Source organism: Bombus affinis, chromosome 10 (assembly GCF_024516045.1).
Source record: "Bombus affinis isolate iyBomAffi1 chromosome 10, iyBomAffi1.2, whole genome shotgun sequence".
NCBI classification, from domain to species: Eukaryota; Metazoa; Arthropoda; class Insecta; order Hymenoptera; family Apidae; genus Bombus; species Bombus affinis.
The window spans coordinates 7,321,860-7,336,100 of record NC_066353.1 but is presented as its reverse complement, the minus strand read 5'-3'; the positions used below and the strand labels follow the sequence as shown (position 1 = coordinate 7,336,100).

The 14,241-nt window shown below is 28.0% G+C and overlaps 3 protein-coding genes and 1 long non-coding RNA gene across 6 annotated transcripts; 2 read left to right on the top strand and 2 right to left on the bottom strand.

The window, feature by feature from the left end:
* Positions 1-111: 111 nt before the first annotated feature.
* Positions 112-2,737, top strand: LOC126921110 (GTP-binding protein 10 homolog). Of its 2 annotated transcripts, XR_007712235.1 has the most exons (5): positions 112-277; positions 394-697; positions 770-988; positions 1,074-1,810; positions 2,504-2,737. XR_007712235.1 is itself a non-coding variant. In XM_050732363.1 (4 exons), exons 1-4 carry the CDS (start codon positions 239-241, stop codon positions 1,679-1,681), a joined length of 1,170 nt encoding a protein of 389 aa, XP_050588320.1. In that variant the 5' UTR covers positions 112-238; the 3' UTR covers positions 1,682-2,737. The 2 variants fall into 2 exon arrangements, 1 of the variants encoding a protein (XP_050588320.1); XM_050732363.1 differs by having other exon boundaries at positions 1,074-2,737.
* LOC126921109 (tRNA N6-adenosine threonylcarbamoyltransferase, mitochondrial) lies at positions 1,208-3,926 on the bottom strand. 2 transcript variants are annotated; one of them, XM_050732362.1, is made up of 6 exons: positions 3,818-3,926; positions 3,332-3,431; positions 2,973-3,254; positions 2,764-2,892; positions 2,262-2,618; positions 1,208-2,180 (listed from the first exon to the last, which is right to left on the bottom strand). In XM_050732362.1, exons 3-6 carry the CDS (start codon positions 3,240-3,242, stop codon positions 1,875-1,877), a joined length of 1,062 nt encoding a protein of 353 aa, XP_050588319.1. In that variant the 5' UTR covers positions 3,243-3,254; positions 3,332-3,431; positions 3,818-3,926; the 3' UTR covers positions 1,208-1,874. The 2 variants fall into 2 exon arrangements, with proteins under 2 accessions (XP_050588319.1, XP_050588318.1); XM_050732361.1 differs by having other exon boundaries at positions 2,973-3,231; positions 3,332-3,873.
* Positions 3,925-13,609, top strand: LOC126921094 (RNA-binding protein 33-like). The gene is made up of 11 exons (XM_050732333.1): positions 3,925-4,067; positions 4,635-4,734; positions 7,140-7,708; positions 7,811-8,688; positions 8,802-8,968; positions 9,047-9,220; positions 9,302-9,613; positions 9,682-9,832; positions 10,228-10,358; positions 11,260-11,877; positions 12,943-13,609. The coding sequence occupies exons 1-11, from the start codon at positions 4,057-4,059 to the stop codon at positions 13,114-13,116; spliced, it is 3,285 nt and encodes a 1,094-aa protein (XP_050588290.1). The 5' UTR covers positions 3,925-4,056; the 3' UTR covers positions 13,117-13,609.
* LOC126921121 (uncharacterized) lies at positions 11,740-12,943 on the bottom strand. The gene is made up of 2 exons (XR_007712239.1): positions 12,326-12,943; positions 11,740-12,261 (listed from the first exon to the last, which is right to left on the bottom strand). It is a non-coding gene; the product is annotated as an uncharacterized LOC126921121 (long non-coding RNA).
* Positions 13,610-14,241: the final 632 nt, after the last annotated feature.

Here is a 14,241-nt window from a genome sequence, read left to right as displayed (position 1 = left end):
TGGCGTTATACTAACCTGTAAAATACGCTATGAACGTTCTATTTTAGATATGCATAACTTTTAAACTGTTGGATTTCTAAAGTTAAGATTTGCATTTTTGAATTCTACGTGCTGAGAACTATTAAATGACAAAGAAAAAATCAATGGTTTTATATTCCCCAAAAGCAATGTCAAACCGAATTTAATCTTATATGTACATAAACAAATACATTATATATATAATTTTTATAAAAAAAAAATGGTTGTATTAACACGAGTTTTATATTATGCAGCAAAGGTAATCTAATCTTAACATATTTAATATTCCTTTCTCATTCAAATAGTATAGTAATAGAGTAGAGAAAACATAGTTTACAAATATGTGGATTAAGGATTTATGGATTAATTATTTAGCTACCAAGGAAATATATGCGACAAGGCTTAATTGACAGTTTGCGTATTCACGTAACTGGAGGCACCGGCGGTTCTGGATTACCTGCTTATGGTGGAATTGGCGGAGCAGGAGGAAACGTATATCTTGTCTCAAAAGAAAGATTAACATTACGAAATGTTAAATACAAACTAGAAAAAATGAAATTGAAGGCAGGAACAGGAAGCGATAGTAGCAAAAAAGGGCTCATTGGAATATCTGGAAGAGACTTAAATATAAAGGTTCCAATTGGTATCACCGTTTATGATCAAAATCGCATTAAACTTGGTAATGTACATGTAATAATAAATAACAATAATTATTCTTGATTGTTTATGATATCTATTTGTTAAAATATAGGTACAATGAATTCAAAGGATACAAAATTGGTAGTTGCTACAGGTGGAATAGGGGGATGTGAAAGGACAGGCTATTGTGGCCTTAAAGGTGAAAGTCGTACTATAGTTCTTGATCTTCAGTTACTTGCCGATGTTGGTTTGATAGGTTTTCCAAATGCAGGGAAGAGTACATTTCTAAATACAATCTCAAAAGCTAAATCAAAGATTGCAGATTATCCATGTAAGTTTACTGTGTATAATACACATTATTTTTTTTACTAGTTAAATGTATGCTATTTTTTCTTACTTATTATGGTTTTTTTCAGTTACAACTATAAAACCACAAGTAGGTATTATAAAGTATAAAGATCACAGACAGATTTCAGTTGCAGATTTACCAGGTTTAATTGAAGGTGCACATATTAATAAAGGAATGGGTCATAAATTCTTAAAACACATAGAAAGAACAAAATTACTGCTCTTTATTGTAGACATTCAGGGATGTACATTTTCTATAAGACATAAACATAGAACTTGCCTAGAAACTGTGCTCTTGTTAAATAAGGAAATTGAACATTATAACCCTGATTTGCTAGATAGACCTACAATGATTATAGTAAATAAAATGGATACAAATGGAGCAAATGAAATCTATAATGAAATTAAACTAAAATTAAATAATTTATCAGAATTTCTCTCAGAATTTGATGAATCAATTCAACCAAAAAGAGTATTGCAATTTGATGATATTATAACAACATCTCTAATTTTACAAAATGCAGATGAAATACGCGAAATTAAAACAAAGATTAGACGTATTATTGATAAATATGAAGAAGCAAAAATTTCCGTTCAAGATATGGATTCGAATGAAGATTGTTTACGTACAAAGTTAAAAAAACAAATGCAGCAATATGCGCCGACATTTGTATAACTTATCATATTTATTTAAACGAATTATACAGTGTTTCGTTGTGGGTAGTACAACCTATCCATACTGAAACACTGTATAATCAAAACAAAAAATATATTTCTTTAAAAACAGTATATACAGACTGAAAAGGTAACAACCTTGTAATTAGTAACCTTTGCAACATAACAATAAATGTATTTGGCACTTTATTTTTTTAATTGTTTAGAAATTTTTTCTTTATTTTTACCCATTTACACTTTAAATTTGCTGCTTCTACTTTTTTAATCCAATTTTCTCCAAATGGAGCCGTCTTTTTTATTTCGATTTTTTCAATTTCGTTTGGATTTCTGATGATGTCTACATCTGCAATCCATTTTTCTATTCCATTCCATGCTATCATCGTCCCGTTATCAGTGCATAATTTAGGTGGAGTTCTTATAAGGCTATAACCTAATTCCGTACTCACAATGTTCAATGCTTCAGCTAGGAAATTATTACTTGCTACTCCCCCGGATATAACCTGTTCATTAAAAATAAGCAATATATATTGAACACACATATATATTAAATTAAGGCAGTATTCTTAATACTTTTAATGTACCAGTGTTCGTTTATCTTTAGGAAATAATGACATTTTATTAATAAATTCCATTGCTCGTTGAGTCCTATGACAAATATGTGTCACCGTAGCTAATTGAAGTGCTGCACATAAATTATATGCATCAGGAATCACTGCATCGCCCATTATGTTATGTTTTTCTTCTTCTGATTTAATGTACTTGTTACAAACAGTTAAGAATGTAGAAAAACTAAAATTACAATCACTGTATCTTGTCATTACAGGTGGGAAAAAAAACTGCTCAATGTTTGATGCTTTATTTGCTGCAATTTCTATAGCTAGGCCTCCATTTAAAGTTCTAAATTCTGGAATATTTTTTAATTTGAGTCTTCGTGCAACCTATAAATGTAAACTTATAGAGTAATTTAATTTAATCCATTTATTATTTATTATCTAAGTTATGTGAATTAAAAATGTATTAAAAAATATGTAAATAAAATTATGATAGTTAAAAAAGAGATGATATCAACAATGCAATGATTACCTTATCAAACATTTCCCCAGGGGCGTTATTGATAGAAGTACCAAGTAAATAAAATTTATTTACATTATCAACAATTGCTAGTAAACAATGGGCTCCAGAAACTAATAAAACAAGATATGGGAAATCAATCTGTAATTAAAAGTTAGTTTATATCTTCCTTATTAATCAAATTTTATAATATATTAAATATGAACATTTTATAAAAAGACCTCTCTGTTCATTCTTGCTGTTAAAGCATGAGCTTCCATATGATGTATTGGTATAAAAGGTTTTTTCCCAATTTGTGCTAAATATTTCCCAAATTGTGTTCCAACTCTAAGAGACATAGGAAGACCAGGTTTTACAGTCGTAGCTATTGCATCAATATCTTTTAACTTTAGATTTGCAGCTCTTAATGCATTCTCACAAGTTTTTCTAATATTGTTTTTATGTAGTACTCTTGCAACTGATGGAATTATTCCTCCAAGACTAGAAAACATCAAAGTTATATTCTAAATCATCTTAAAAGATTCTATAATATATTATATAAAAATTATAAGAAAAATTGTTAACAAAATTTTTTAATTACTTCAAATGTGTCAGATACTGAGAATTAATTGCTTCGCCTAAAATTTGTCCGTTAGTATCAACAATTCCACAAGCTGTGTCATCACAGCTAGATTCTATTCCTAAAATTACAGTAGGCTTGCTATGGAAAAAGTTCTGTACTAACTTTAAATTACGTTTATGTAAATATGAAAATTTAACATTATTTGTAGAATGTTTATATAAGTATTTATGAAACAATAAGCCTGTATTATATGCCATTCCCAATCTTAAATTAAACATGAACTCTTTTCATTTATATTTAGAATATTATAATATATGTGAACATATATTGTGTATATACATGTGTGAGAATATATACATATATAGACATGTTAAAATTATATTGTGTACTTAAGTTATTTGCGTTTACTTATGCACAAATTCAAACATAATCGTGTCAAACATAATAGTATTAGCCCATTAAAATGCTAATAATTAAATTAATGATTTATATGTGGTACTTTACTCAATTTTATTTATTTTATGTAGTGTTTGAAATTAATGCAATATGCGAGGGCATGAATAACACGTGGTATTGCTATATTTGTTATGATACTGTAATCGATATTATTTCGAGATTTCGATATAGGAAGTTGATATCTCGAAAGTAACAATCGATGTGAGCTACGCAACGCTCGTTATCTCGAGTCTCGGTGACATCATAGTTTGCAGATTTTGCTTCAAGCATCAGAAAGTGGACGTACAATGTCGGAACAGTAAGAGATATCTATTTTTCCATTATAGAAAATTAATGTTCTGATATAATTTTACTATTTGATTTAACCTCGGAATTATTTTATATACAATTATAAATCTGTTATTTCTTCCGTATAGCTATGTTTAATTTGAGGTTAGAGTTATAATCATTGTTAATAGTGACGTACATTGTGTTTTTTCCATCATCCATTGTATTCTATCTTTTTGTGAATTATTCATTTACTGGTTCTGCAATTAAAATTCATTTCGTAAAATACAGCGATTGCATTAGCAGGATATTAAAGAAGTATGATAACCATAAAAATAATATTTGTTTTTATTGTGTACTAATGGCTACTTTAATAAAAATTGTTTTGATTACTTTTTGTTGTATATGATTCATTTTCACAAGTTTAGTGGATTTCCTATTATATTTTATTATTATATTTTAACACGAATTTATTGTATCTGTATGTTAACTGAAAAAACATATTTTAATAATATAAAAATATATTAAATATATTTAAAAGAGATTTTTAACGTGATGATCGCTGTACCTATTTTTATTCAAGCTTTTATTTGTTCAGTGATGATACCCTATTGGACGAAGATCTTGGAGATGAAGAATATGATCTAGGCAATGATGAAGAAGAGGCTCTTTTAGCAGATGACTATGAAGTGGAGAGGGTGAGCATATTGCTTGACCATTATTTTGTTGTTAAATAAAAATTAGTTCATTATAATGCATCATATGATAAAATATAATGTTCAAGTCTAATAACAAATATATTAAAAAATATATATTGCAGTTAGAAAATTAAGAATTTTGTACTCAATTTGTTAATATAATAACAAATCAACATATTACGATTATTAATCAAGGCGATCTTAAAAATTATAGTATGAAATAGTAGTTGCACATATAAAGTTATTCTCTGTGAATTTTCTGATAATTCTTCTGAACTTTGTCAAAAATAATTAATTATTTAATATAAACAGATTAATTTTGATATAATTTTGTTTTCATGTGTTTTATAAACGATATATTTCAGCAAGCAAGAAGGACTTCATTTAGTTATATCTGATTTATTTTATGTATTATGACTAGGATGAACAAATCTAAAATCATAATTTCAAATTACATATTCTTCATTGTATGATGATACTGTCCTACACACAAGATATTTATCATTAATTCATGTATAGAATCATTTTATAAATGATTAAACAAAGATATATTCTATTTGAATATTTTGAAATTTTTCATGGTGAAATAAGCATTTTACTTAAATTGTGAGCGAAAATATTATGTGCTTATTATATGCGTATGAGATTGTATTCAAAGTTTAAAGCAAATGCAAAAAAATTATAATACATTTTTGCGTAGGCGAAAATTTTGCATTTTATGCAAATGCTTCATATTAATTGTTGACTTATAAAATTTATTACGAGATTTCTCAACTTTATTATAATATACAAAGGATGTGAAAATGAAACATGGAACATGTAAAACTCATCCATAACATATTTAGTAAAAATTTATGCAGGGAAAATGAAAGATAAACGATTTATATTTATTCTTTGTATTCATATTATATCATAATATTATTTGTTATAGCAATTTCTGTCTTTTGTACTATAATTGCTTTCTGTATTTTCCTTATTATTTAAACTTTTATAATTACTTTTATTAGTGCTGGTAAAACTCTGTATATTTATAATGAATATTGAGAATTTGTACGTAATGATATTTCCTAATTTATTATGTTATCTGTACTTATTATGTTTCCTTTTCCCTGTTTGTTAAAAAAGCACAACTATTAGATATTGTAAGCAGAATAAATGTTAGTGGTAATTGAAGCAGTACGATTACACAAGTTTGTTAATGTGCTATTCGTAGCCTCTCAACAAATTACAATTGAAAGCACTATTAAATTTTGTGATTGATAGTGTAAATATTTAAATATTACAATTACTACAGATAATATACTCAAAGATGTCATGAAAATTGTGTGTTTTAATGAAAGATTTTATGTATAAAAGATATATGAATGTTTATAATATACATGTTTATATAAGTTTTCTTAAAGTGTGTTTAAAGATTTAGTCCACACAATTACATTTTATTTCATTACAAATGGAAATCACATCTTGTTCAGATTTTCAGAAAATTAAATGTAATTGCGCAATTTTTATTTTGTAAGATGTATGAAAGATTGAAAAGAGATATTTGATTCGATGAATTCTTTCATTAAAACATTCAAATGTTATGAAAAAGAAATATCGAGTCTGATTGTTGTGATACAATGGTATTGTAAGAAGGTAATATCGTTCGTTCTTTTGAACGACTGTAACAATACATCGTACACACTTTATATCTTTGGATATCATATCAACTTGTATAACATTTAAAGTCATGTATCTATTTCCTTTTCATTAAAAAGCAGTATGAAATATTCAAAAAATTGAAATAGAAACTCGATGATTCTTAATGCTTAATTTAATTCTTAATTTAATTCTTAATTTGTCCAAAATAAAATGAATGTATATATATAATAAAATAAATGTATATATGCGTATATATAATATGAGCAATATACAATGGAACATAATACGAAACATATTGTTAAACTGCAATATATCATGCTGCTGCTACCTTGAATTGTAACGTATTGTATAATATATATTTATAACAATTCCGTATTGCGAAGTATCAAATATGCTATCGCTTTTATTGAGAAAATAGTTTATTATTCTAATTGACTGTTACGGTAATATTCATTTGCATGAATTATAATAGTACCTAACAGTAAGTTTTGTCGAGAAACTTGCGATTAAATTTTTTGCCGTATAAATCTTATTATTAGCGGTTGATAATAATTAAGAGATTCGATGAGAAGGAAGGAAAATTGATAGAAATAGGAGGAAAGAATGGTGTGAGAATTCTCAAATGCGGTACCTCCGTTTTAATCATGAAAGAGTAACTTCTTATAAATTGATAAACATATAGTTAATTAAGAGTAGATTGTAACGACCACGGCTAAATATTATATTTTCATTACAAATATTTGGCAATTTAATTCCCTGAGCAGCAGAATAGCTATAAGGGAGAAGAGGAAACAGATGATGTACTGGACTTAGGAGTAACCGATGCACTTGACGACTTAGATGGTGAAGATGAAAACATAGAGTTTAATAGGAGCAAAACTGATAGAAGCAACGACAATGATTTTTACGACGATGGAAATCAGCTAGAGACTCAATCGAAGTATTACGAACAAGATGAAATTAATGAATATAAAAGTGAACAAACCCGACAAAACGATGAATTTTCTACAATTGATAACATTAATACTTCGAATAATATCGAAAAGGGAGATCTACGAGAGAAGCTGCAGAAAAATGCAAAAATCTATTCTGGGAATGGACAAGGATTGGAAGATGACGAATGCGAAGAAGCTAAAGAAAGGAGGAACAGATTTCAAAATGAAAGAACTATCGTTTCTTCGAAAATGAATAACCATATACCGGATACTTTGGAGAACGTGGTAACATCTGAACCATCCAAGCTAGCAACTAGAGGCCGTGGAAGAGGTCGAAGTACAAGAGGAAATCGCGGTGGAAGATTCAATACACAAAATTCGGGAAATTTTAATCCAAGGTATGTGCAATTGTGCGTTTGTGTGTACACATGTATAATATTAGAATATTAAAATACCTATTTTATATTTTACCTAATTGTTTGTAAAATGTGATTGACCAGGTTCAGTAATGCACGCAACGCAAACTTCGATAATCAACCACCACCAGTATGCAGGCCACCTTTACTCGAGACCTGGCCACTCTTTTTCCTCGGGGTACCAAACAATATGCAAAACCAACAGATTGTCTACCAGCAACAAAATTCTCAAGTACAACCCTTCCAGCATTATTCTCCAAACGGTTCGCTCCAAGGTCCATCGCATTTTGTAGATAATAGACCACAATTCAATCCTAATCAATTTCAAAATCAAGTGGGCCCTAGAACAATCGGGACAAGATTAGATTACGGACCTCGAGGTGGCTTGTCAGGATCGCTTCAAGGACCGTCTTACAGCCATCCATCGAATCAACCACCTTATGTCCAAATGCAACCGGTGCCAGTTGGTGCGAGTACAGCCCCGTTTCAAGGCTCAGCTTCCCTTATGCAAGATAATCAAGCTCGGCTGATGCAAAACAATCAAGGTCCATTGTTGCAAGGAAATCCTGGAGGAACGCTTCTTGGAAATCTGAATTCAGTCGTACCTGGAACATCGACCGCGCCATTGTTACAGGGCAGTCAACCGTTACCTATGCAAGGATATCCACGTCAAGCTTCTTCCCAAGGGCCACTTATTAACCATCCTAACGTCAATCAAATACCAAATCAATCACCTTTCGAGAATAGACCACCTTTTCAAGAAGCAGCTCAATTTGAAAACCGATCCGTTTACGATTCGAGGTCCGGATATTCCGATCAAGTACCTACCAGTCAATTTAATACTAATACGTTACCTGTACCGCAACAATCCACTTCCAATGTACCCAATGTACCTTTACCTCCAGGGCACAAGATTTTAATCAATCCTCACTTTCGAGGAGCCGTCCAGTCGACAAATGATGGTAAGTTCTTTCAAGTGATTATCAACTTTCTTTTTTTCAACTTTTATCAGTTCCCTATAATTTCATATTAATTCCTCTTACTTATGATTCCTTCTGGTTTGATTCGCAAACAGCAAGACTCGCATGGGATTCCACTCAGCAAACACCTAATTTATCATCTCAAGTTCCTACTGGCCAATTCTCACAACTCGCTATCCCATATCAGAATCAAAGTTCGTATAATCAAATCCAACAAGAACCGCCGCATTATCAACAAAATTATCAACAAAATAAAAGCGACGTATGTATCACGTGATATTGACGAATCTAAGGTGTAACAAGATTTTACAGAAAACTATAATTATACGAATTTTCACAGGATCCTTATGCATACTTTTCTGATGTATGGCAAGAAAATAAGCCGCAAAAGAATCAAACTGGAACTCAGAATAAACAGTATTCTTTAGAAAGTAGTTACTTGCGAGATGATAGCTATGAATCCAGTTCGAAATATAAATCGGATCAAGGGAATCAAAAAAATAATTATCCACAGGTTGGTAGCGTACGAATTGGTAACAAGCATATTAAGCGTGAAGAATATAATCTAGTTTTTAAAAACAATGCTTATCCCCAGGATCACAGAGGAATCCATCAAAATTATCGCGATAAAGATTTGTCGTCGAAAACCAGAAACGATCATGTTTCGAAGGGTAAGATTTGCTCGTCAACCACGTATCGTGAGAATTATGATCAAAATCACGTACAGAAGTCCAGTAAGAGATCAGTGAATACTTCGATAAGAACAAGATTACCGCAAAAAAGAGTTTCCAACTCTGTAGACAGACCTTTACGTGATTTGAGCCCAAAGCGAATAAAGCTTAGCAACAGAAATCTTCAAGAAGTACGAACAGTGGATATGTTGAACAATACGAATAATGACAAAAAGGTATATACACATTCATATTTTATTTCCTTCCCACGCATTGCATATTCCTCCAAAATAAATTTTTATAGGATGAAGAAAACGACCCAGAAATGCAGGAATATAGAAAAAAGATGGAGGAACAGAAACGGCTTAGAGAAAAGATCTTGCGGGAGAAAGAAAATCGACGAAAAATGGCTGCAATGGAGAAACAAAATGATGAAACTAAAAACGAAAATACATGTATGTATAATAACATTTCATTATATAAATCAGATATACACAAATGATTTAGTAATTAATTGCTTGAATACAATGGATACGTTTTCAAAGGCGATGTAAAGTTAAGTTTTTTTAGTAATATATATTTTTTATTTTATTTTTTTATTTTATTATGTAAAAGAGTTACCATTTCTTTATCAAAGTATGCAGAATATTTGTTAAAAATTATTTCATTCTTTTTCTTCTATTATCATAATTAAGCATTTATTTAATAAACTATAATATTTCAGTTATAACATGATATTTTGTTTAAGAAATAACTAATATATTGTGTACATAATTATATATAATAATAATAATAGCAACGATTTAAAATGAATATAATTGTGTGTATAATGAATAATTTTATTTCCTAGTAAATGAAAATATACAGGATGCAAAACCTGTATCAGCACTTATGGGAGTAGTAAAAGATGCATCCATAAACAAAGGACATACCAATACTGGAAGAGGACGTGCTCGTCCTGTCAATACACAATCTACAGAGGTATATGACTAAAGATGTCATGCTTTCTTAATTGTCGGTACACAAAACATGAAATTAATATTTCTCCTTTTTTTTCTCTCTTTTTCTTTTTTTTTTCCTTTCTTTGATATACACACTTGTAAAACAGTGAGAGTAATTAACGGTTTTTCTTATTATGATATTTTTTATAAGCAATTCGTGCTTAATGCTTGAAGCAAATAAATTGTATAAAATCTGATCATGTCTGATAGAATTTTATTTGTTTGTATTATACTAAAATGAAAAAGAGAAAGATTCAAATATATTGTATATAAATATCATAGGTATAGAAATAGTTGCTGCAATATCTAGGAAATTAACAATATTTTTTATTTACTAAAACATATTGTTGCAGTTTTTATTTATTCGTGAGAATTATACCATTTGTAAATATTTATTTCTACTTAAATGATAACTTACATATCTCAAATGACATATTATTAAATAAAAAGATATATATATACTTTTTATATATATATATTATAGAAGATATATATATCTTTTTATTTAATAATATGTCATTTGAGATATGTAAGTTATCATTCAAGTAAAAATAAATATTTATATATGTACATATATATATATAAAGATATATATATATGTATATATAGGTCTATTAGACTTTCTGTATATTTTTTACTCGTGTTCTAATAAAATACATTTTTGAATACTTTTTGTTCTATTTAATTTCCTCCAAACTTTTATTAAGATTATTCTATATTAAAATGCTTTATCAACTCTTTTTCATTTATTGTAATTTTTGAAGCAAAATCTTGATCTTTCTAATGAATTTTTTATATTAAAATTAGTAACTCAAATATTATTATTCTTTCTTATACTTTTTTACACGGCATGCTATCTTTTACGATTATTTTTGTTATAGGTTGCAGAGAAATCATCATGTATACGAATTGTCAGGACAATACAAACTATACAACCCAACGATTCTATAGATTGTACAAAAGACAGTAATTCTGGACATACGATTAATCAAGGAAATGAACATACAAAAGTATTAAATTCCCAATCTGGAACGCGAAGAATTGTAATTCAGAAACCATTATTAAATACACAAAAGGTTGCCACTACTATACAAAAAACAGTATCAAATTTGCAGAAAGGTCAAATATTGATGCAAAACAAGTTAGTTAACGTTACACAATGTCCAACTCAAAAAATTGGTCAAAATCAAGCTGATGTTTTAAGAAAATTAGCAAATATAGGACAGAAAGTTGTTGGTACTTCACAAAGAATTGTTAAACAAAAATCACCAGGAAATCTTCAAAAAACTGTGATTAATGTACAAGAAGTAACGAATGCCAATGCAAAAAAGGTTGTTGTTAATACACAAAGTAACCAAAGAGTTGTACTACAAAAATCTCCTATACAACAGAAAAAAATACCGGAAATAAAAACAAATACTGTAAAAGTAGAGAATTTAGCAGCAAGCACGTCCGAAGCGCAAATTAGACGTATGTGCCAAGGCATCGGAACAATTGAGGTGACTATCTTTGCATGAAAACGTTTAAGACTTAGATTTTCGTTGCAAATTCATAGATCCTTTTTTCACATACTTTACCTTCAGAAATCATAAATCCAGCTTCTTTTGTGATCGTTTCTTTTTTTTATAATAATATACAATGCCAATCTTTCCTCCTTCAAGCATGTTTGTTTTTTTTGTGGGTTTTTCTTTTTTTCTCCTTCTCTTTTTGTTTTTTTTTTTTTTTTTTTTTTATTATTATTATTTTAATTATGATTATTTTGAGAATGATTTCATTTAAGATTTATGTCAATACGGATTACGTTAATTAAGATTTCTGACAATATCCCACATATTAAATTTGTGTCAATAGTAATACTAATAATTACATCTTTTTTCCTTTTTCTTTGTTTGGGGAGAAGTTATTATTAGTTTGTAATACTATTCGAAACCTTACATTGTTTCTTACCTTTTTGGGTATTTTTTTCATTGAGGTATATAAATTTGTTTTACAACTGACAAATTCATATTATTGTAGTTGTTTAAAAATCATCCCAATATTATTTCGTATTCATTCAATATTTGATAATACTCTTCTTTATAACAAAATAAAAACAAGCATTTGATAACTCCAGTATTGTATTACTTTCCTTAATATATATACATGAATATAGATACAATATTATATTAACATGTAATGGGCAGATTTATTTTGAAGGATATCTTACATTAACCTAAAAGTTTAGATCATATTTATAAATAATGATTGTAGTTCATATAAAACTATATAATAAACAATATAATAAAAGAACATAGCTATATATTTATCAATATATTGTTTGATAATATTTTGCTTAAATCTAACTTGATATACCTTGTTTATTATGTATATATTTATATATACAAAAAACTTTTAATTATTATAATACTTGATATGTTAGAATCATATATCTGTTATTCAATTTATTATTATGCTTTTAATAAGTTTTTGTAACAAGTTAAAAATACGCAACCTTTTTAAAATAAATATTGGTTTCTTTAATTCAACAATTTAATAATTATCTGTTTATATTATTCGTGTTATAGAGCATACAAATGGGTGAGCGCAGCGCAACGATTGTGTTTAAAACGCAGTCTGCTGCTACGGTGTTTCACAAGAAATACCAGCGCAAAATGCTTGACCTTTCGCTGATAACCGTTCGCCTTGTACCGCAATCAAGCGGAACTAAGACCACTACCACAGTTATAAAAGTTTCTTAGGAGATATATTGAACATATTTAATCTAGTGTATTACGATAAAAAAAGAGAGAAGAAGTATATAAGTACATTCATATTTGCGTTTATACAAGCAACAATATTTTATTTTACGAAAGCAGCCTATATATGAATAAACGCATTTCGTACTTTACGTACATTTTATTTAAAGTATGTTTCGTCAAGGAATTGGAAAAAAAAACATTTTCGGCTGCAAATAAACTGTATAATATATCTTTACAAATGAGGTGAATAAATTTGACCATTTAATTTGTACATATGTCAAATATGAAATGTATATTTCATATAAAAATATACACGATAGTATCTAATAATATATTGTGCATTTAATGGCTATCATTTATTATACACCATATATGTTAATCTCGAAAATTTGTAATTTTAAATGCAAGAATATACATGTATCATTACATAAAATACATAAATTATATCTACGTTGTATAGTATTTTAAATTAAAACCATTCAAACCACTACAATGAATATGTTTCTTAAAGGTTATCTTAAAGTGATGTTACACTTATGCATATATTTACGCATATTTGCTATAAAAATTAAAAGTAAATTAGGTTATAGAATACAGTTACAATGTGTTACAATATTAATCAATGACATGCTTAAATTATGCATATATCAAACAGTTAAAATTATTGTAAAATATCAATAATCCCATCATATTTTTCATGCTTGATATAATCTATACTATGTAAATTAGTAGATAGATGTTTTATTACAAATATCATTATACTAATTTACAATGTAATAATATAAAAAATATATGACATACTTCTCTATAATAAATACTCTTAAAAAATTAAGTCCAAAGTATTTATTCAATACATTGCAAAAAGTACATTATCCTAAATAGAACACATAACTTTATTTCTTTAACACTTGTTAAAATGTACGAAATACGGAATTTTTCAAATTTGAAACGAAACATTGAATTTTTATAAACAATAAATTTAGAAAAAATTATAAACATATATATATGTTTTGAAAATACATATATATTTATATATATTTATATTTATTATTATTAATTTATTACTATTATTAATACTAATTACAATTAAATTGATATTAGGGTTTCCTCAGACAATCAATAATA

Coding starts and splice junctions, on each gene's coding strand:
- LOC126921094 (XM_050732333.1), top strand. Junction 4,735..7,139: donor ATGACTATGAAGTGGAGAGG/GTGAGCATATTG, acceptor TTCCCTGAGCAG/CAGAATAGCTATAAGGGAGA. Junction 7,709..7,810: donor TCGGGAAATTTTAATCCAAG/GTATGTGCAATT, acceptor GTGATTGACCAG/GTTCAGTAATGCACGCAACG.
- LOC126921109 (XM_050732361.1), bottom strand. CDS start 3,591: ATGTTTAATTTAAGATTGGGAATGGCATATAATACAGGCTTATTGTTT. Junction 2,619..2,763: donor CTGGGGAAATGTTTGATAAG/GTAATCATTGCA, acceptor TTACATTTATAG/GTTGCACGAAGACTCAAATT. Junction 2,181..2,261: donor CTAAAGATAAACGAACACTG/GTACATTAAAAG, acceptor TTTAATGAACAG/GTTATATCCGGGGGAGTAGC.
- LOC126921110 (XM_050732363.1), top strand. CDS start 239: ATGGTTGTATTAACACGAGTTTTATATTATGCAGCAAAG. Junction 698..769: donor TCAAAATCGCATTAAACTTG/GTAATGTACATG, acceptor GTTAAAATATAG/GTACAATGAATTCAAAGGAT. Junction 989..1,073: donor AAAGATTGCAGATTATCCAT/GTAAGTTTACTG, acceptor GGTTTTTTTCAG/TTACAACTATAAAACCACAA.